At 49.4% G+C, this 22,469-nt stretch overlaps 2 protein-coding genes across 2 annotated transcripts; one reads left to right on the plus strand and one right to left on the minus strand.

Annotated features, from left to right (window-relative positions):
• Window positions 1–889: 889 nt before the first annotated feature.
• On the minus strand, window positions 890–4,909 carry LOC102233705 (zinc finger protein 501-like). The gene is made up of 2 exons (XM_023339007.1): window positions 4,676–4,909; window positions 890–3,492 (listed from the first exon to the last, which is right to left on the minus strand). The coding sequence occupies exons 1-2, from the start codon at window positions 4,884–4,886 to the stop codon at window positions 2,207–2,209; spliced, it is 1,497 nt and encodes a 498-aa protein (XP_023194775.1). The 5' UTR covers window positions 4,887–4,909; the 3' UTR covers window positions 890–2,206.
• A 5,025-nt stretch (window positions 4,910–9,934) lies between these two features.
• Window positions 9,935–22,343, plus strand: nwd1 (NACHT and WD repeat domain containing 1). The gene is made up of 18 exons (XM_014474228.2): window positions 9,935–10,423; window positions 11,568–11,653; window positions 11,726–11,842; window positions 12,132–13,876; window positions 14,427–14,630; window positions 14,729–14,882; window positions 14,991–15,108; window positions 15,256–15,420; window positions 15,499–15,696; window positions 17,750–17,872; window positions 17,953–18,152; window positions 19,337–19,576; window positions 19,751–19,841; window positions 19,918–20,066; window positions 20,694–20,967; window positions 21,046–21,596; window positions 21,679–21,784; window positions 22,033–22,343. The coding sequence occupies exons 1-18, from the start codon at window positions 10,312–10,314 to the stop codon at window positions 22,341–22,343; spliced, it is 4,944 nt and encodes a 1,647-aa protein (XP_014329714.1). The 5' UTR covers window positions 9,935–10,311.
• The last annotated feature ends 126 nt before the right edge of the window (window positions 22,344–22,469 follow it).

Genomic DNA, 22,469 nt, shown 5'->3' on the forward strand with positions numbered 1-22,469 from the left:
TGAAGCGGGTTTTAGTTTATCTGGCCCTAAGAGGAATGTGGCGCCCCCTGCTGATCAAATCGATATGACACCAGAAGTCTGAAACAAAGTCTGGATTTGCGCTTATTTCCATTAGAACCCGATATCTGTCTGGATCCGTCGCTTCAGCACATTTATCTGGTTCTGCTGCAGAAGGAATCCGGATCCAGGTTCACACTGGTCAGTCCGGTACCAGCATGCAGACATGCTCCTGTCAGTGGTTCATATACTGAACCATGGATTTGTTCAGGCTGAGCTTACCTGCAGGAGGAGGGTCTTAGTGCTGTCAATCATCCTCATTCACTCACTGCTAAATGTGCTAATGGTGGAGAAACAACTTATCATTACAGGAAAAATGTTTATCTGCTGTAATTGATAGCTATGCTAACTAGTCTGAGCATTCACAACAGGCTGCACCAGCTGCAGCATAGGGATGAGCAGCACCACATGAGATTGTGATTGACAGCACTAAAACTCTCCTGTCTCTGATTGGTTGTTTCTAGAAAGAACTGGGAGAAAGCAGAGGAAATAGATTTTTCAGATTATCTCTCATGCTATACTGTCACAACATAATGAGTTTTAACAAATATGTAAAAATATATTTTTTATAAAAGTGACAAACTGCAGCTTTAATTTCACTAGGAGAGGAGAGAGGACGGGTCAGGAGGGACTAGAGCTGCTGCTGACTGACTCACCTGTTGTTATAGTTCAATATATGAATATGTTGCCAATTTCTTTCCTTAATTCATTAAATGTTAGTGAAATGGAGGCAAACAGTCTGTAGCTAAGCTAACTATGCTAAATGGTTGATAATCACAGTCTACCCACGTCTCAGAGAAAAACTGGGTTATAAATTGACACTCTTGTTTTTTCTCTCTCTCTGTCTCTATTTTTTGAAAACCTAACTTTGTTATATTTCTTAGCAGCATAGTAACAGCCACAGCCGTTCCTGTTTTCCACTGTCTGCTGCTGAACACCTGAAGCTCCAAGCAGGAAGAAACCATTTCCTGCAGATCCAGGAGGTTCAGGGTGGATATGTGCATTTTGGTCTGGGAGGGAGAACATTTGATTTTTACTGCTAAAAACAATCTTAGAAAACACAATATGACTAATTTTGTTATTGACAGGGGCCCAATTTTTTGTTATTTCTATGAAAATACATAAATAAATTGTGGAGGGCCCTCTGTTGGTTAGGGGCCCTCCACATTAGGAATTGTCCTACATTTCCCCCGAATATGGCGCCCCTGCAATCAGCACACCACTAATTTTAATCAATAATATCTACCAAGAAGAAATAATTCTAATTTGAACTAAACTAAACTGAAACAGTAGCAGCCCAACCTACACACAAAAGGGACAAAGATAGACAAGCACCTTAAGTAGCCAAACAATAAAATAAGTGGCTTTTACCTCCTCAGAAGTGAAATCAGTCAACGGCGCTCTGTGTGTCACTCCCTCTAAAAAGGATGTTGCCTTCAGAAATGAAGGGGAGGAATCAGAAACAAAACCAAGACCAGTGTTAAGGATCATACCTCTGGTCTCCTCAGCGATCTACCTGCTGGGTGCTGATTACCTGCCTCCATAACGAGTCAGGTAATCAGTCGAGTCAGGTTTTATGCTCTGTAACAGCGTCTTCCATATATGGGTAACAGGAAGAGTGCGCAGGAACATACTTCCAGGGACAAAATGCCCCGGCTACACATGTATTCGTGTCGCCTGCAGATACACAAACCAGATAGTGGAAGCGAACTAGTGAAATATCAATACTGCTGTCTTAGCGCATTTCTACATAAAACACATCCACAAACTCCTGACCAATCACACATCACTTCGCACTTCCACCGGTTCAACCCAGAACCGTTGAGACGGACACCTTCGTGTAAACAAGAGGACAGATCTGGGAGAGTCGTCCCTGCAGTCGGACCACCTAGCGAGTCCAGCGCTAAATATGGCGACCTAGCCAGGAGTTCCTTTGTGAGAAGAGGCTCTGAGCTCAATTCTGTTGCTCAGGACACCAGAACTGGACTTTGAATTTTTTATTTTTATTTAAACAGAAGCCCTAAATATGACTTATTAACACCAACCAAATTTATTCCCTAGAGGTATTTTATGCTGCTACAAATACAGTGACTTAAGGAGCTTCTTCTGCTTTCCAGTTTCTTCTTCTGAATAAAATCAGCAGGTGCACCTAAACGTTCTCTTCTCTGTGTTGCCTCATGTGAGTGGCCAGCTTGCCGCTCTGACTGAAGCCCTTTTGGCAGACTTTGCAGGAAAATGGCCGCTCGCCCGTGTGTGTGGCCATGTGGCCCGTCAGGCTCCGGTTCTCTGCAAAGCTCCTTCCACAGATGCAGCAGGAGAAGGGCTTCTCGCCCGTGTGGGTCCTGGCGTGAGCGGCCAGGTTGCGTCTGTCTGTGAAGGCCTTGTGGCAGATGTCGCAGGAGAACGGCCTCTCGCCTGTGTGCGTTCTGACGTGGGCAGTCAGGCTGCGTTTCTCGCTGAAGCTCTTTCCACACATTCGGCAGGAGTAGGGCTTCTCCCCGGTGTGGGTCCTCATGTGGGTGGTCAGGTGGCAACTGCGGGCGAAGCTCCGAGAGCAGATCTTGCAGGTGTACGGCTTCTCCCCGGTGTGGATCCGAATGTGGACCAGCAACTCGTCGCTCCTGATGAAGGCTTTGCCGCACACCTTGCAGGTAAACGGCCGCTCACCGGTGTGAGTCCTCCGGTGGGCCGACAGGCCGCCGCTCTGGCTGAAGCTCTTCCCACAGACGTTGCACAGGTAGGGCCTCTCTCCTGTGTGGGTTCTCCTGTGGATGGTGAGGTGGCCGCTGGAGGTGAAGCTCTTCCCGCAAGTGTTGCAGGTGAAGGGCTTGTCGCCGACGTGGATCCTCATGTGGAAGGTGAGGTTGCTGCGCTGGCTGAAGCGCTTGCTGCAGGTCGGACAGGAGTAAGGTTTCTGACCCGTGTGGGTTCTGATGTGGACCAGCATGTTGTCGTACTTGATGAAGTTCTTCCCGCAGACCTGGCAGGAGTACGGCCGCTCGCCTGAGTGGATCCGGCGATGAGCCCTCATGTTGTAACTCTGAGTGAAATGTTTTCCACACACGTCACACTGAGAGGGTTTTCTATTCGGGTCAGAACCAGCCCCAGCCTCAGAATTGGCAGACGTTCCTACCCCGTCAGGTTCCTTCTCTGCTTCTTCATCACCTCCTTTCTGATCCACCTTCTCAGCTTCTGCAGAGCTTTGGGACCGAGCCTGGTTCTGCTCTGGTTCTGGTTCGTCTGGGTCCGTTTCCTGCTTCAGCCCCAGCTCCTCTTCATCCTCACTGATGTGCACTTCTACATATTCATCTTTGTCCAGCTCAGGCTCTGATTCCTCCTGTTCTTCTTTAATCTGTGGGAGTTCTGGTTCCTCCAGGTCCAGACCGGAGCTCATCTTGTCTAGAACCCGCCTGCAGGTGCAGGTCTGCGGGAGAACTGGAGGAGAAACAGAGATCAGAGAAGAAGAAGAACGGAGATGCTGCTCTGCTGCAGAACCCAGCAAAGACGACGAGATTAAATGCTAATAAAAAACATAAAAACAATGAAATCCATCCGAGGTCAAACAGTCACATTTGGTCTGTTTTAATAAATCAAGCCCTTATTAATATGACTGTATTAATAAGACATGACTGGGCCCCACCGATCAGTAAAAACTGGTTTTGAAGCTTTAAATCACGAATCCATGAGTTTTATAAAATCTAACGGTTTCAATGAGAGCAATAATGTTTAGAAGAAATCTGTCAGCGAAAATAACATTTCTGATAATACGGCCATCTGAGTTCATCGTGGCAACAATGAATCTTAATTGAAGTTTTTATGTTCTGTCACGTCTGTTGGTTCTCTTGTAAAAAAGATTTTTTTTATCTCAATGGGAATTTCCTGGTGAGATAAAAGTTATTTTTATATTCTTGTCATAAGACATCACAGCTGGACGAACCGACATTAATAACATGTTACTAATAAATATTCAGCTGCTGCTGCTGTCATTTCTATTTTATTCAAATTTAACGTCTCTGGATTTCAGGTTGTTTTAACTTTTATTAGAAATTCATCATTAATATTTTGGCTTAAATATCAGAACATGTCTCTGTTCATCAGAATTAGTCCGACAGTAAACACGAGCTAATCATTTTAATTTCTTAGATATCTGGAGCCAAAGTTCTGCTGTGGTTCTGGCTCTGGAAACGGACCGGTGATCCGTCCAGAACCAGCAGTAAACAACCCCCTGATTTGTCGCTGCTGGGTGTTTGTTCGGGTCGGGTTCTGAAGGACCGCCTGGGTCCGATGTGGTTCTGATGTTCTACTAAAGTCCAGATATCAACAGAGGCGGTTCTGACTGGTGACCCAGTGGAACCGGGTCTGAGGAGCAGAACTTACTAACCCATAATCCTGGTACCAGCTACCAGGTCGGATTGATGAGAAAAGTCCAGATTCTGTCCCACTTTGGTTCAGTTTCATAAATTCAGAAAGATTTGGTTCATGTAACCCGAGAGCAGAACGTTCTCTGGTTCTGGTTCCGTTTACTGGACCTCTCAGGGGACCATCAGAACCACCCTGTGCTGAAACAGAACCTGGTTCCGAGCTTTACCAGGCCGCCCGCTCCCCCAGCCGGACCTACCTGCGGGGTTCGGCTCGGTTCGGGGTCTCCAGCTGAGGTCCAGCAGTCTCCGCTGCCGGTCGATCTCCTCCTCGTACTGGACGATGGTTTTTTCCAGCTGGGTGAAGATTTCTTCAGCAGCAGCAGTTAGTCTCTCTCTGATAAACTCTCTCAGAGGCTCAACGGAACACATTGTTGCTGAACAGAACCAGAACCTCCTGGACACGCTCATAACAAGCTAACCATGCTAACGGGGCTAGCGGGCTGGCTGTGAGTCGCTTCACTGCCCCCTGCTGGACTGGAGTGAAACGGCTGGAAAAATGTAAACAACACAAACTGAACCAAATAAAGTTTCCGTTAGAATTTTATTTCTACTCAGTTGTTATTAAAGCTGTATTACTAGATTAAAAAATAAACCAAATAAACACACAAAGTTTAAATAATACATATAAATCTACATGAATAAGATTTAAAATTCATCTAGAAAGATGAGTAGAGCAGCCAGAAGTTTGAGAACTGCTACTGCCTGAGTCTGTTTTATTCATGGAAAACTACAAAGTATTCATCCAAGAAACGAGTCACGCAAGAGCGAAAAAGTATTTGATAATAAAACAACAAAGTTGAGCACAATGATGTCAGTGACTCTGAACCAACCCATTTCTTCAGTAACAAGCAATCCAGTAATCAGATTACAGTTACTTATCTTGGTTACATTACTGTCTGACATTTTCCTCAGCAAACAGACATGGTGTTGTTTTCTTCCTGTGTCTCAGGGAAAGACGTCTCCTGTTCAATACCAGCAGCGACACAAACAGTGGAGGGAACAGAGAGATTCACATTTTCTAGCTGGAAATCTACATATTTACAGTTTGTGTGGCTAAATATGGAAATATCAGCATTGGTTGTTTCCTCTGAGCTGCAGTTCCACCCTGGACAACAGGAGAGACAGGATACCCAATACTTTTCTGTTCTTCTCTAGAGACAAACGCCCCCTAGTGGAGGATGGGGGTAGTACTAATCGATTCAGAACAGGCTTGCTGACGTACAAATCACAATTTGAAGAAAAATATATACTTTTTAATATTACAATTATTAAAAATATTGAGTATGACTTAAAAATTCACCAGAGAACAGTGCGTTTCGTGTAACAGCATGAATTTTGTGTCAGTTGGTCACAAGGCAAGATTTCTATTTACATTTGTTTCTTAGGAGTGTTTGGTTTGGAAATTTGTTGACGGTCCCTAAGTGAACCTCCGAGCGCCGAGCGCTTGAGGAGGGAGCGTAGAGAACGGCTGGCCGACATTAGCGTTCATAAATCGGATCAACCTGGAGCTCTGCGCCGCTCGCTCCGCGGCTGTTGGAAAATCCAACATCCAACTTGAAAACAACTTTGCTGCGGTAGTTTTAACGGCACAAACCTGCACTAACAAAGTAACCCACTTTGGTTTGTTTTGGAGCAAGATGGGGGGCTGGTGACGTCATCGGCCAAAATGCTAACTTTTAATATCTCAGAAACCAAACCTGCACTAATGGAGCACTAACCACTCGGACTAGTAGCTGGATTTTTTTGACGTGGTCAGCTTCACAGAGCTCCCTCGGGTCAAAAATCATCTCTGACTGGTGGCGAGTCAGGAGTTGGAATAGCGAGCATGGCTAGCATCAATCAATAGCGTCGCCATCAAAATCTCTAATAACAAAAAAGTGGCTAGATTTGTCGATTTTATCAAAAGTTCTCCACAGGGTCTGAAAAGTCATTAAATATAGCAACACAAAGCTGTCCCTCATCCTGACCCCCACTCTTCCTCACACTTGGCCACGCCCCTCAGCGTATTCTGGCTCCGCCCACTTTTGTGGAATCTTTTAAAATGTGTCTGGAGGCGCGGCTATGTCTTCTTCACATCCATGTTACTTAGACTTTAAGCTGTACTTTCCATCAGCAAACACCAGATTTAATTTGTCCAGCGTAGAGCTGCCTGCTGTTGATGCAGCGGTCACATTGAAGTCCAAAGTTGGCCTTAAACATTTATGACATTTGACCTCTGAATGGCCGTCCGCTTGATTTTCCTCACTGGGAAGTTGGAATTTCAAAAATACAAAGTATGTTGTAGTAATTCGACTCCTACAATACATTTTTACTTATAATAATGAACATAGGGAGTTATAAACTTTTCACTTGTTATAAAAGTTTATAACTTTTTTCACTTGTTATAAACTTTTCACTGTTATCTCAGTAGAGATGTGTTATCGTCATGATAAATTATTTATGAACCAAAGATTATATTCATTATTAAAATCACTCTAAAGGTCTATTTCCGTTGAATCCAGTTGAGAGAAACCTGATAACATGAAGATACTAGCATTAATAATAACAACAATAATAAATGATCCCAGTTTAACCTTTAACCCAAACATCAGAAGCTCTCACTGCGGTCCAGTTCTGTTTGTGTCCACCAGTAGGAAGAGAGACCCCATATTTGTGTTTCTCTGTGAACTTTTGGAATCCATCTGGTTCTGGAAGAGAGCGTCTCCTGGAGCATCTTCAGCTGTTGCCATGTCAACGTGACAGGGTACCTGTAGGAGGCAGCTGAGGTTCACACCTGCTTTCCTGTGTGGGTCCTCATGTGGAGCACCAGGTGGTTCCCCACAAAGACATCTGAAAGCTTTCTCAGACAAGTGTGTTGCCGTGTGACGAGTCAGGTGACCCTTGAAGCCGAAGCCCCTCCCACAAGTGGAGCAACTGAAGGGCTTCTCATCTTTGTTGGTTCTCATGTGGTGACTCAGGGGGGTCTTGGGTTTGAAGCTCTTTCTGCTGGACTGGCATGAGGACGGCTTGTCGGCATGACTCTTCTGGTGGTACTTCAGATTTCTCTAGTGGTTGAAGACTTTCCCGCAGGTCTGGCAAGAAAATGGTTTCTCACCTGTGTGGGTCCTCAGGTGGCGGGTCACATGACTCACGCTGCAGCGCTTCCCACAGGTGGGGCAGGAGAAGGGCTTCTCTCCGGTGTGGAGGCGCAGATGAACGCTCAGGCAGCTGCTGGTGCAGCTACGCCCACAGATCTGGCAGGTGGAGTGTTCTTCACTGCTTCCTGACTGATCCAGATTCTCAGGTTCTGGAGGGTTCTGAGAGATCAGCTGGGCTCCTGTTGGTTCTGGTTCCACCAGGAAGGAACCAGTCTGCTCTTCATCCTGACTGATGGAGACAACATTACACTCCTCCTTCACCCTCACAGGTTCTGGTTCCTCTGCTTCTTCTGGTTCCGACTTCTCTTACATACACACATACAACCTGTACATTTTATCTGCCATTATTTATCTATAATCCATTCCCTAACATTCTTGTATATTCTGTATAATCTGTGCATATAGCTCCCATATTTATATTTATACACAATATCTATATCTCTTGCTATAACCCCTTATAGTCCATACATACAGAGTCTTGTACATCTGTAAATAAATATTTATATCTCGTAGAGCACTTCTGGATAGATGCAAACTACATCTCATTGCTTGTACTTGTGACAGTGCAATGACAATAAAGTTGAATTCTATTCTATTCTATTCTCTTGTTCTGGTTCTGGCTTTATTTGAAGAGGTTCTGGTTCCTCCACTTCACATTTAATCTGCACAAGTTCTGGCTCCAGTTCTGGCTTAATCTGCAGGAACTCTGGTTCCCAAAGTTCAAGTTTAATTTCCAGAGGTTCTGGTTCTGGTTCCTCCTCCAGTTTTAGAGGTTCTGGTTCTGGTTCTAGCTTTATCTCCAGAGATTCTGGTTGCTCCAGTTCTTCACTGTGGTTCCATTTGGTCCAAAGTGGGTTTTGTCTCCTGGGTCAGAACCGGCTCGGTCCTGTCAGATGTCATGCTGGAGAGAAAACAGACCATAATGAAATGAAACTGGACCAGATGACGACACGGGGAAACATTTCATCAGAACTAGAATCAGTAGAGGTGACGTTACAGAACCGGGTTCAACCATCCTTCATCCTCCTGAGTTTAACTGTGGCCTTCACCAGGGGGCGCTGTTCTCTCAGAAACTAGACTCAAATCCAGACAGACGCGTTTAGGTCCGGCTCAGAAAGCAGAACATCAGGAAAAAAGGTGCAAACATTGCGACCAGTTTAAACATTTTTCCTGTAATGATAAGTTGTTTCTCCACCATTAGCACATTTAGCAGTGAGTGAATGATGGTGATAATACATAATTTGTTAAAAACTGTGAGCTGCGCTGAAGTAAATAAAAGAGAAGTTCAAAAACATGCTGAGAGTGAAAATCCTTCCTAAAGGTGAAGATATATCACAGATTTCAAAAGAAAATAAAAACGGGAGAAATGGATAATATAGGAAATAGCGCCCCCTTCACTTCCGGAGTGCAATGGTCCCATTTCCAAATAAGGTCTGAGACTGACAGAGGTCTGTCCCGCCCTTCCTGTTTGCTGCAGAGAGGTGGACTTGCTGTTTCCCCTAAAAAACTCATTTAAAAACCTCAAAAACAACAGAGGCCGATGTATGGAAGCCCGTTTCCACCACTCTGGTAAAAAACAAATAAATAAATAAATAAATAATCTGAGAAACACAGAGGAACACTAAGGAACAGAGATCATTTATTTTATTTTGTAACAGAATGGTGGAAACAAGCTTCCATACGGATGCTTACAGGAAAAAGTTGGACATTCTGGAAAAATATCCAGAATACACAAATTAAATGAAAAACGTCCCGTTAAGATTGTTGTAAAGGAAACAGAAACTTGATCATTTGATGGGAGGTTGTTGTTGTCGGCTGGATCCCCAGAGATCTGCAGGTAAAAACAGCCTGAAGGAAAAACTGCAGAACAAACAGGCAGCAAGTTCCTGATGTTTCATCAGAAACTAACGTTTGTTTTCAGGTTCTGCAGCTGGGCCAAGAGGCTTCAGACCAGAAAGTCTTAGTTTGATAAAGCAGAAGTTTTCTTCTGAAAGCACAAATCAGAGGGAGAGTCTCAGAACCGGTTCTGGTTCTTCTGGGTTTATTTAGTTTCACATCAGAAAGTTTCTCCACGTCTGGATATTAAACACAGAAAACATGTTTAAATTACATTACAAGAAGAATATATTTAAATACAATAAAGTTCATAATAAGCTAGATTTATTTGACATTTAATGTTTTTCATCATCCAGAATAATAAGAGTCAATATTAATAAAGTTGGAATGAATAATAAAAGTTCAATAGAGAAAAAAACCCTGAAGATTTAACTGACTTGTAAAAGTCAAAACATCCAATAAAAACTAAATGAAATAATAATAATAATAATAATGTCTATTAAATCTGCTCAGCTGCAGTTCAGTGCAGCAGAAAATAAATGTTTTTGATGATGATGATGATGATGATGTCACAGGCTTGTTGTCCTCCTCTTCCTCGCTGTAATTAGTCGGAGCTGCAGCTGAGAGCGGCGCCCCCTGGGAGATGCCGCCCTGAGCTCAGCCGCTGTGACTCAACGCTGATCTTCAGAGCAGAACCTTCAGCAGCGGCGCCAACCGGTCCGGCCCGGTTCTGCAGCTTCATTAGAACCCGTAAACAGAAACTCGGCGCTCCACAGGGAGGAAACCGCCCAGGGAAACAAAGAGCTGCACCGGCGCCGACAGACAGAACCAGAACCAGAACCGGCAGACAGTCTGAGACGATGGACGGGGAACAAAGCTCCGGTGTGCAGGACATCCTGAGGGGACGCTGCCAAGGAGCTCAGAGGACCGGCAGCAACATGATCCGGATCTTCATCAGCTCCAGCTTCACAGGTCAGTTCTGCTCCCAGGCCTGGTTCTGGAGGTCCGGTTTCTGGGTTCTGGACGGAGTTCAGGTCCAGTTCTGCTGATCTGAGTTGATGTGTGAGAATCAGGGTGACCCTGATGGTTCTGGTTCAGCCGGGTCCATCTGACCCGGTTCAGACAGGTAAACACCTGGAACCTCATGTGGAAACTTGCAGAAACTTTTTCAGCCGATAAAAAGAACCAGAACCGACCCGAAACCTCTGAGATTTTTTATTGTAAATAATGAAACTGAATCTTTTTTAGCCTCAAACAGAAACATGAAAGATTTTTGGTAAGTCGGGTTTCGATAATAGATCTGTTGTAGACAGAAACGTTCAGGCAGGAAGTGGCTGTAAATGACCCGCTTTGGCTCCAGAGGTCCAACCGGTGCTCAGGTGGAGGCGGTCACATGACCAGACCATGACCTGGAGGATTCAGAGATTTTAAATTCAATCTATTAGCTATATTGGAAACAGATGAAGCGGAGGCTGTTGCCATGGTGATTCAGTCAGGAGGGCGGAGCTTTCCAGGTATTTATGCTACTTGGCGTTTAGGGGCGGAGTCATCTCCAGGTTACTGCAAATCCAGATCTACAGAAGCAGCATCTATGATGAAACGTCTGCGCTCCGTTTGAACGTTTCAGAATTTCTTCCTACTGAAAACTTTCAGAATAAAAGATCTGAAGATCTGTTCCGTTCCATAACCAAGCCGACCCGGTTCCCCTCAGAACGTCCACCAGCTGGATCAACACAACCAGAACCGACCTGATTGGTTCTTACGTTTCTGACTCCGCCACCTAGTGGAGGAAACCTGCAACAATGGAGCTCTGCAGATCAGCTTCCATCAGAACCAGAACCAGAACTCTTCTGTGGTGCCAGAACTTTACTTGTGATGAAACGTGGTGCCGTCCAACATGTTGCTGGACCGCTGGAGCCAGGAGCTGCGCAGGTCCACTAGGTTCTGGAGGCTCTGGAGCGACCTCAGAGAGGTCCGCTCCGTGGTACCAGAGCTCAATGATCAGGGGTCTGTTAGAAGTTCTGGTTCTGCTGTTGGTTCTGGTTCTGGATCTGGTTCTGCTGTTGGTTCTGGTTCTGGTTCTGACAGGAACGCCTTCTCCCTGGGTTCTGTGCAGACATGAGCGTTGAGAGGAAGGTTCTGCTAGAGAAAGCGTTTCCGGAGGTCCGGTCGTTCTGCCGCAGTCTGGGTCTGGTCTTTGAGGTTGGTCCGTCTCCTCTCAGCACCGAGAGAAAACATCACGTATATCTGTGAGTGACATCACTTCCTGTCCAGGTGGTGGATCTGAGCTGGGGGATCCGGACCTTCCCGTATGGAGACCATGAGGTCGGTGAGATCTTCCTGCAGGAGATCCAGACGAGTCAGAAGGTTTCTGCTGGACCGGCCTTCGTGGTGAGTTCCTAACGTTCTCCAGGTTCTCATTGGTGTTTGTGTCTCCTGTAGTAACTTCCGGTGAAATAATGCCATTGTGCTTGTAGACGTGCGGCTGAATGCCAGTAAAGTTTCTGTAAGTCCAGAAAATGACGCTGCTTTAAGCCTCAGGACCAGGTTCTTTACGCCTCGGCGTATAGAACCTGGTGCTGTTTGTTCATGATGATGTTTGTTCTTTGATGTTCTGCATCTGTAGATGTGATCACGTTTGCTTTGCTTCTCCTCATGTCCTCATGTTTGGGTGCCGAAGGGCCTGCTGGGGAACCGGTACGGTCACCGACCTCTTCCTCGTCTCATCCCAGAAAAGCAGTTTGAGGTTCTTCTGTCCAAGCTGTCCAAGAACCCAGAAGCTGTTCAGCAGCTGCAAGAGTGGTTTCGGAAGGACAACAACTCTGTGCCACCCACCTACGTTCTCCAGCCAATCACTGCACGATTCCCGCACTACAATGACCTCCGACCTGAGGTGGCAAAGCTCCATGACGATGACCTTCTGTCCTGGCACGTCACGGAGAGTCAGCTGCTGCAACTGCTACGGTCTGCGGCCGCTGAGGCTGAGACGGCTGGAGACATCACGGCCGAGCAGAAGCGGCTCTTCTACTCATCAGGTGAGACGTGTCCTCCGGCATGGACATGTCCCAGAGCTTGTCCTTTTGGTCCAGGAGGACTAACGTTTCCTGCTTCTCATTCAGTCACAGAACGGGCGCTAGAGGAGGGCGTCTGGAAGGACAACTGCCAAATGTCCGCCTTGCTCTTCGTCCGCGAGATTCCTCGGCAAAGGATGAAGAACGGAGCCAAACGTCTGGCCAAGTTCATGGACCTCACTGCGGATGGGCTGCTGGACGCTGAAGCTCAGGAGTTGCTCACCGGCCTGAAGTCACGTCTGTACGCCACGTCCAAGAAGATCCTCAACCTACACTGTGTGGAGCTGAACAAAGGAAGCATTGACCCAAAACGAAAGGAACACGCCGAGTACCTGGACAGCATCTGCCAGCAGTTCATCTCCCAGATGACGACCCAAATCAGCGAGGCGGTCAAACTGGCAGGAGAGGACAGGAGGAAGATCTGGGGAAGCACAGAGGAGGATGAGGAGGAGTTTGACTGGGTGGTCGAAGAGGCGAGGCAGCACACCATCATGGCTGCCGAGTTGAGCAAGAGTCTCCAGGGCAGAGATGGGCTTCTGGGGAAGATCTGCCTCGCAATGTGGGAGTCCAGCCCAGTCCACCACAGTCCGCTGGTGGTTCATGGTGCTGCTGGGATGGGGAAAACCATTCTGCTGTGCAAACTGGCACAGGAGATGCAGGGTGTCCTGGAGGCCAAGGCGGTGCTGGTAATTAGGCTGCTGGCTGCCAATCATCCTCAGAGACCAAGCATCAACCATGTCCTCCACAGCGTCTGCCTCCAGGTGTGTCTGGCGTGTGGCCTGGCTCCGCATCCCCTGCTGTCAGTCAGCTCTCACCTGGAGCTGCAGCGGCTCTTCCAGAACCTGCTGGAGGAGGTTTCTCAGCAGGGGAACACTCTGCTCCTCATCCTGGACTCCCTGGAGCAGCTGGCAGACCAACATCAGGCTCACCAGTTGCGTTGGCTGCCCACAGACGTGCCTCCAAATGTCCACCTGCTAGTCTCCATGGAAACCACTAGCGAGCTGTTCGCCAGCACGCGGCTGAGGCTGGGCGCTGCAGGAAACCTCTTTGAGGTGGAGCGTCTGTCTCGTGATGAAGGGCAGCAGATCATGGAGTCCCATCTGCAGGCGGCTCAGCGAACTTTGACCCGGGAGCAGAAGGACGCGGTGCTGCAGAGTTTCCACGCCTCCGGCTCTCCTCTCCACCTTCAGCTCATCCTGTCTGCTGCCAAGCACTGGACATCCTTCACACCAACAACGCAGCTGCTGCTGGGTTCCAGCTCAGAGGAAGTGATGTCACAGCTCCTCCTGAAGCTTGAGGAGAAACATGGGAAGGAGCTGGTGGGCGGGGCCTTGGGATGCATCGTGTTGGCAAGGTGAGGAGACTAGCAAAGCATCTGGTGAGGATGTGTTGAAGCACAAGAAACCTTTACAGGCCTTAATACGTTTACCTGGAATCCAACCTTTGTTTGGGCTGTTGGAACAATTTGTTCACTGAAAGGATCAAAAAAGAGAAAAAGTCACAGAGTGAATGGTAAAATTCAAATCATTAGCCAAGTGTGCTAAGCGTTTTTAAAGTTAACGAAAGCGCTAAACCAAAAGTTAGCTCTGCTATCAACTTACTAGTGGATAGGTAGAAGTGTGCCCACCATTCAGGTTTGGAGCAGACAGGAAGTTGGTTCTGCTCCTTGTTCTCCTGAGGAATGGCAGGATGGAGCAGATGGTGAAGTTCAGAGATACGGATCAGAACTGAAAAAAATAGATCCTGGATCCCAGCTGGAGGAAGTGACCCAGAAGTCCTTGGAGTTGCGTTCCCGTCTGGGCTGGGTAGACCTTGGTCCTCCCGGAGAAGCTCTGGGTTTCCCTCCAGATGGACCTGGAGGTTCTCATGATGATCCACTAAATCTCTATGTCATAACTCTACAGGAGGGGCCTGATGGAGGCGGAACTGCGTGATGTCATGTCATTGGACGATGATGTCATCAGTGAGGTATACAGGTATTCCCTGCCTCCGACACCTTCGTTAATCCGGATGCCACCCATCCTGTGGGCGCGGCTCAAGCAGGACCTGCAGGACCAGCTGGAGGTCCAGTGGACTGACGGAGTTGCCATGCTGGCCTTCAGCAGCCGGTAAGATGTTCTCCAGATGTTCTCCATGTCCATTCCAAATGTCCTAACCCAGGAGCAGCGTCAGTACTTATGGAGTAACATCGAGCTTCTTCTTCTAGGCTTCTCTCAGAGGTAGTCAAAGCCCGCTATCTGACGCCAGAGCGACAGGGGCGGATCCACAGGATCCTGGCGGAGTATTTCCTGGGTCGTTGGTCCGGAAGACTGAAGCCAGTGGCTCTTCCGGGTCTGACGCTGCTGCTGTCCGACCGGAAGGTACCAGTACTCCTCTGGTGGACATAAGGAGACGTCTGAGCATGCTCTCTGTGTGATGAAACAAATAAGGGTGAATGCTGAGTTCTGATTGGTTCTCTACTTCCCAAGGTCCCGCCACAGCCGCTGTGGTTTGCTCCTGGATTGGCGAACGTCCGGAAGCTCCAGGAGTTGCCGTATCACTTGGTGCATGCCGGTCTGTGGGAGGAGCTACGGCAGGAAGTAGTAGGTACGATAATGACCGAACTGAGCGTGCTCAGATCAACCAAAGCTCCAGCACTGGAGTGAGCCAGCATGTTTTTATCTGGAGGTTCCTCAGACAGTCCTTGTCCAGTTCCACCAGTGGATCCAGTGTCTCCTGGTTCTGTGTGTGCAGGCAGCGCTGAGTGGCTCTACTGTCAGAGCCGGGTTTGTGGGGTGTCCAGCCTGATCAGCGACCTGGATCAGTGCTCCCAGTACATGGACTGCAGTGAAACTGGACTGGTCCGTGAGGCTCTGGTCCTGATGAAGCCCGGCCTGGACATCCTGTCAGGCCACATGGGTCAGTGTGGTTGGGTGGGAACATTTTGGGCCGTTTGGGTCGGTTCTGGGTGACCTGCTGTACTTCCTCTGACTCCAGACCGGTCTGTGTTTTACTCCGAGCTGCTGGCCCGACTCTCCTCCCTGGCCTCCACCTTCCGCACCGTGATTGGTCGGCTCTGCAGCCAGTGCGACGATTGGCTCCAAACGTGTCCGGAGCCGGTTCTGATCCCGAGGAGCACCTTCCTGCAGCAGCCAGGGGGGGCGCTGCAGCACACGCTGACTGCACCCCACGGAGGTCAGAGCTGAACCTTCAGAGACGTCAGTAAATGGAACAGACGATCCAGGCTGCTGGTTCCTGTCCATGTCCCCCGTGTCCTCAATGTCCTCTATGTCCCTCATGTCCTCTACATCAGTCGTCCCCAACCTCCTGGCTGTGGACCGGTACCGGTCCGTGAACCAATTGGTACCGGGCCGCACAAGAAATAATTAAATATTTGAGTCTGGAGGATCTTTTACTTTGTAAATCCTTTAACCGGATTCTCTCGGTTCCGTCTTGCCGCCAACATGGAGCCACAAGCAGCAAAATGAGTCAGAAACGGATCAGATTGTTTGGAAAGTTTCTTTGCGAAGGAAAAAGGCCCAGAGAAGAGCCAGGAGGATGGATTTATCCCGGCAGGTGATTCCCACAGTCCAAGCTCTGCATGATATGGTGACCGGATGTTAATGAGGCAATGAAGCTTCAAGCTGCTTCTCCACTAGAGACCAAGAACCCTGAGCATCAGCAACACTTCCGGTCTCATCGTCTCTCATCTCTCCCAGATGGACCGTCTGGTTGCAGAGAAACAAGCTCAGGGCTCCATTAGTCGTTACCCTGAGTTAAAATTGAAGGGATATGTAAACGTTACCATAGTGACCAGAGTCAGAGAGTGTTAGGGCAGTGGAGAGACGAGATGAGACCAACATCCCGATTCCAGAAGAAAATCCAGTAAAACCTCCAACATACCAAACATGAATTTAGAGTAACAAACATGTCCCACGATGTAGAAGCAGCAGTGATAGTTTGTGGAGTCGTTTTAAGAGAGCTAGTGTCAGTGTCAAGCCCTGACTGAATGAAGCTATAACTATATTATGTCAGGTTAATGATGGATAGCTAAAACATTACTGGGTTTATCAACTGTGGTACCAGTTTGGCTCCAGTTCCTCTCATTATTATTTCTGTTGATATTCCTTGTACAAAATGCTGAATAAACATTCATGCTGTTTCTAAATATCATCCGATGTCCACCGGACTCTCAGTTGCCATGTCAACTGTTGGGATTCCCCTCCGTTCTTATGTCAGCGGGCTTTCTGATTGGCTACCTGTCACATTCAACAGGCTGAGTTCTCATTCCCAGTCAGGGAAACGAGACAGGCTGCGACAATAAGGCCAAGACAATCCAACATGTTGAAAATGCCCGATGTTAGATCGGAGCAGTCCGTAACACACCACACTGCAGGACGATCAGCCACATTCAGAGCGTTCTAAGATTGTCTTAAAGGGAAAATCGGGGCAAAATATTTAAAATTGTGCCATGTGATCTAGGCTTTAGCGGACAGAAGCCTGTCTGAGGTTCACCCCCCTCCCCCGGTCCTACCGGGCCACAGTAAAATTGCCAAGCCTTGACCGGTCCGCGGTGATAAAAAGGTTGGGGACCACTGACCTACATCCTCCATGTCCTCCATGTCCTCACAGCAGCTTCAGGAAGCTGAAATGTGTTTTTATGTGGGAGAACAGCACGAGGTGGTTGAACAGAGGGAAGTTTTTACCTGTGGGTTCATGTAGGACGACCAAACATCTTCTTGTCCCTGAACATTTCTCAGATTCTGCCCAAGGCGTTTGAGGCAGGAGGAGGTGGAAGAGCTTTATTAGTCTCCTACGGGGAAATTCCTATTTCACTCCGGCCCAAAGACCAGAAACAAACATCAGACAGGACAGACGGGTCTGAGGCTGCAGCCGCCATGAAGCGCCATTAGCTTTATCGTTACCATGGAAACGTGGGAGGAAAAAAATCACATCTCAGCTCATAGAAGGCAAAAAACTACAAATATTATTCAGTCTGGTGCAATGCATGCTAGTGGCTGGTTCTGATCCGTTCTGACCCGTTCATACATGAGTGCTGCTCATTTATTTTTACTGACAAACCAAATAAGTTTCCTTCTTAAAGTCGCAGTCACACCAAATGTGGGCGGAGTTTCCAACAAGCCAATCAGCTGTTCCAGCTGCTGCGTCTCCATGTCTACAGTGACTGAGCCCGATCAGCTCACAGTAAGGTTAGCATCATGAGTTAGCCGCAGTGTGGCTTTTCCAGGCGTGCTCTGCTTGGCCGTGGGCGCGGCGCTGCGGCTGCTGGTCACCGGGTCGGCCGGCGGCGTGGTGGCGGTCTGGAGCCTCCGGGACAAACATCTCCAGCAGGTTCTGCAGGGACCGTCAGGTGGGTGTGAGAACTCATGAGATTTCTCATAGTTCAGGTCGGACCGTGACGGCTATTTCCTGTCTGTCTTGTCCTGATAGCGGCCATCTTGTCGGTAAAGATCATTGAAAGCTCCGCCCACTGCCTCTCATTGGCTGCAGACGGCTCCCTGAGGAGGTGGAGCTTAAAGAGCGGCCAGCAGCTGTTCTGCATCCAGGAGGCGGGGCCTGCTGGCTCCGCCCCTTCCGCGGCTCGTCTGCAGGTGTCGGAACAGCTGCTGTTTGTCCACACCTGGATGCAGGTAGGTGGTGGGCGGAGCCTGAAGGTTCCTTGGTCTTTAACTCTGCTGCTTTCGGGGTTTGGTCTCTTCGGTTCTCCTTGGTTGTGATTTTGGGTTTTGGCTTTTTCTGAGTCTCCATAAAGTTCTGGATCTCTTTGTCTTTTGGACGGGTTCAGTCCAAGGTCCGTCTGAGGTTCTGTCGGTTCAGGGTTCCAGGTTTTTCTGCAGTCGGTCTCCTTACTGTCAGCAGGTCTTCACATGTCTGGTTCTGCCTGGTTCTGTCTGGTTCTGTGTGGTTCTGCCTAGTTCTGCCTAGTTCTGTCTGGTTCTGTGTGGTTCTGTCTGGTTCTGCCTAGTTCTGTCTGGTTCTGCCTAGTTCTGTCTGGTTCTGTGTGGTTCTGTCCGGTTCTGTCTGGATCTGCCTACTTCTGCCTGGTTCTGTCTGGTTCTGTCTGGTTCTGCCTAGTTCTGCCTAGTTCTGCCTAGTTCTGTCTGGTTCTGTCTGGTTCTGTCTGGTTCTGTCTGGTTCTGCCTAGTTCTGTCTGGTTCTGCCTAGTTCTGTCTGGTTCTGCCTAGTTCTGTCTGGTTCTGTCTGGTTCTGTCTGGTTCTGTCTGGTTCTGCCTAGTTCTGTCTGGTTCTGCCTAGTTCTGTCTGGTTCTGCCTGGTTCTGTCTGGTTCTGTCTGGTTCTGCCTGGTTCTGTCTGGTTCTGTCTCGTTCTGCCTGGTTCTGTCTGGTTCTGTCTGGTTCTGTCTGGTTCTGCCTAGTTCTGCCTAGTTCTGTCTGGTTCTGTCTGGTTCTGCCTAGTTCTGCCTGGTTCTGTCTGGTTCTGTCTGGTTCTGCCTAGTTCTGCCTAGTTCTGTCTGGTTCTGTGTGGTTCTGCCTGTGGTTCTGCCTGGTTCTGTCTGGTTCTGCCTGGTTCTGTGTGGTTCTGTGTGGTTCTGCCTGTAGTTCTGTCTGGTTCTGCCTGGTTCTGTCTGGTTCTGCCTAGTTCTGTCTGGTTCTGTCTGGTTCTGTCTGGTTCTGTCTGGTTCTGCCTGGTTCTGTCTGGTTCTGCCTAGTTCTGTGTGGTTCTGTGTGGTTCTGCCTGTGGTTCTTGTTCTATACGGGTTGACCCGTGTGTCACTTTATAGCTTTCCTCAGCATGTTGGACCTACAGCTGGTTCTGAAGAACCCGGGTGTGTTTCCTCTGTGATGCTGTTGCAGGTGAAGGTCTGGAAGTCGGACGGAACCGAGATCCACAGCGAGGACGACTCGTTGGTTTTGGGAGTTCTGGGAGATGTTGTGGTTTCTCTGCATGACTTGGACCGGGTCAGAATCTTTGACCCGGTCACTGGGAGCCAGACGATGGTGCGGCTGACCCGGAGCCTGACTCCAGTGATTTCTGTGAGCTCTCCTAAATGTGGGTCAATATTTGTGGTGTCGGAAGACGGGATCCTGCATCAGGTGAGTTTTACGACTTTAGACCTGAAACTGGACCAGAGTTTGAGGTTCTAGGATCATATTTCTATGGTTAATCTGGATGATTCCAGGATCTAGAATGTGATGAGTCTGTTTGAAAAGCTCTGGGTGATGAAGGTGATGAAGGTGAACCATGTGACGTGAACTTCCTGTCTGCAGATCTCCAGGACAGGACAGCAAACCGTCGCAGAGTTTCCTCGGCTTCCGTCTCTTTTCTCAGCTTCGGAGGACGAGAAGATCCTGATAGCAGGTAGCAGAGACCCAACTGGAGCGGTTCTGATCCGGAGGTCAAGCCAAACCCAAGTGTTTCCTGCCGCTGTGTTCAGGATGGGAGCGGACTCTGAGCCTGTTCCGCGTCTGCGGCGACTCTGTGGACGGATTCCTGGAGCTGCAGCACGACGATGAGGTTTTATCGGCCTGCGTGTCGCCGGACAGCCGACGCGTCGTCACTGGAGCGGCGGATCAGCTGATCCGAGTGAGAACCAAGCAGCTGGTATCGTCCTCACTAACAGCAGGAAGGGGAGCAGACTCATCACAGCACTGAAACATCCTGTAGAAGAGAGATGCTGAAAAACTAATCCAGGAATTTCTTCCTTCAAGGTTGGACTAAAACTCCAGTTAGTGCGGCAGAAACCTCGTCTACTTCCTGTGGCTCCTCTGATGGAGAACTCTGCTGCTCTAAAACCTTTATGTTTCTCTCAGTTCTTTCTAAGCTTCATCCGGTCTGGTTCCGTCTGGCTGTGATGTTTCCCAGGAACCACAACATCTAACCGTTCTACTTCTATAGATGTAGAAGCCTCTAAATGAGCCACACTGCCTTCCACTGCCTTTCTCTAACATAGAAAGTTCTTCTAGATCAGTTCTTCTGCTTTATCTTCTCTGAGCCCAGTTCTGGCTCTGGTTCTGCTGGAGGGTTCTTCCTGATCAATTCTCCGTCCGTGGAGTGATTGCTGTTTTTTATTGTACATTTCTATAAGCTGGATTTTTGGTATTTGTAGTAAACTGGCAGTTTGTTAATAAAATGAAAGAAAGAATGAATGAAGCTTTTATTGTGAAAGGAAGCCAGGATCCAGTGCAGTAACATCCTGTTGTGTCTGGTCAGATCTGGTCGGTGACCACCGGCCGCCTGCTGGACGCTCTGAGCGGCTGCAGCGCTCCGGTCACCTCCCTGCTGCTCTACGACCACTTGGTGGTCTCAGCCTCCTCGGCGGCGGATTCGGTCCAGCTGTGGAGTTTGACCTACGACCCCAGCCACAAGCCCCTCCCCCACATCCCGGCAGGCTCCGCCCACTCAGCCGTCACCAGAGACGGAGATCAGGTGTTCTACGTGCGCCACCAGAACCAGAGGGAAGTGCTGAGCTGGAACAACCGCACAGGTCAGAGCAGCTCCCTGAACGGAGCCCAAGCAGAACTACGGATCCGGTTCTCCTCTGACCCGACCCGTTTCTGCCCAGGTTCCGTGTCGGAGCGCCTGCCAGTGTCTGCGGAGGTCAGCTGCCTGGAGCTGGCGCAGCAGAAGCGCCTCCTGCTGTGCGGCCTGCGTAGCGGCACCGTGCTGATCTACCCGCTGGCGTGGCCCCAGGAGACGCTGTGCATCCCGCCCCCGGAGGGCCTGGCCCCGGTGCTCTGCCTGGCCCTCAGCTCCCAGGAGAGCCTGCTGGCCGTCGCCCACCGGGATGCGCTGCGCCTGTTCCAGGTCGCCACCAGAGACGGTTTTCCTGCCGTGGAGGGGCCCCTGGCGACGGCCCCGCTCTCGCCAGGGGCCCCTCCATCCCACATGGCGCTGCTGCCCGACCGCCGGCTGCTGTACGGGACGGCCGGCGGCGAAGTGAAGCTGCACGACTTCAGCGTCGGCGTCGGCACCGACCTGCAGCCTCACAGCTCGGGGGTCACCTGTGTCACTGCAAGCAACTGGGGGACGCACGCCCTGGTGGGCTCCCAGGACGCCACGCTGCGGCTGTGGGCCCTGGACCCGGTGGCCCTGGACCACACCATGGAGTACCAGGTGAGACCGGACAGGTTCAGGCCACAGTGGAGACCCAGACTCCTCCACTCACCGCGCCGCTCTGCTCTGCCGTCCCGACCAGGGCCTTTTCTTCCAGGGTGTCCTCTGCGCCGCCTTCGCTGACAGCGACCGCTTCGTCTTCACTGGATCTCAGGACCGAACCATCAAGGTCTGGGACGTCGCTTCAGGTGAGACGGCTTCCGGTCAACAGGTACACCGCAAGATGGCCGCTGTTATCCCTTAGGAGGAACAGCAGGAACCAATCCTTCAGAACCTCAGAACCCAAAGCAGAACTTCACCATTGAGTGGCACTGGTCCGTCCTTCTTTCTGTCCCTCCACCTTGTATCTTTCCGACCCAGTCGGTCTTCTGCTCTCTGGTTTATCCGGTTCCGGTTGGTCCGGTTCTGGTCCGATGCGTCTGTTTGTCTCCATCAGGGAAGCTGCTGTGCGTCCAGTTCGTCTACTCGCCGGTCGTCCGCATGCTGACCTTCAGGAACGGCTTCGTGGGCCTGACCCTGCAGGGCCGCGTCGTCCAGGAGGCCTTCAGGTGTCCGGACCGGGTCGAGCCGGACCACAACCCTCTGAGGAACATCAAGGCCCGGTACCGGGTCACCTCCAGAGAGAAGGGCGGGGCCGGCCAGCGGACCTGCAGCACCGACCTGCAGGACTTCAACCCGGCCCAGTTCAGCCTGAACCTAGTGAGCATGCTCAGTAGCAGGCCGTCCTCCGCCTGCGTCCTGCTGTAGGACACGCTGCTACTGCCAGATCTGAAGACTTCTGCTCACCTTCATCATGTAAAAAAATCTGTTAGTTTTACTGTGAAAGCTTCTGGTTCGATGCTTTGCTCTTCACTTCAGAATCTTCTAGTAAAA

This window comes from Xiphophorus maculatus, chromosome 9 (genome assembly GCF_002775205.1).
Source record: "Xiphophorus maculatus strain JP 163 A chromosome 9, X_maculatus-5.0-male, whole genome shotgun sequence".
NCBI lineage: Eukaryota > Metazoa > Chordata > Actinopteri > Cyprinodontiformes > Poeciliidae > Xiphophorus > Xiphophorus maculatus.

Bases quoted from the DNA above. Each gene is read 5' to 3' on its own strand.
- LOC102233705 (XM_023339007.1), bottom strand. From the start codon at position 4,886: ATGAGCGTGTCCAGGAGGTTCTGGTTCTGTTCAGCAACAATGTGTTCC. The intron at 3,493-4,675 runs GTAGGTCCGGCT...TTTCTCCTCCAG, and splicing joins AACCGAGCCGAACCCCGCAG to TTCTCCCGCAGACCTGCACC.
- nwd1 (XM_014474228.2), top strand. From the start codon at position 10,312: ATGGACGGGGAACAAAGCTCCGGTGTGCAGGACATCCTGAGGGGACGC. The intron at 17,873-17,952 runs GTGGGTGTGAGA...TTGTCCTGATAG, and splicing joins GGTTCTGCAGGGACCGTCAG to CGGCCATCTTGTCGGTAAAG. The intron at 19,842-19,917 runs GTAGCAGAGACC...CGCTGTGTTCAG, and splicing joins CGAGAAGATCCTGATAGCAG to GATGGGAGCGGACTCTGAGC.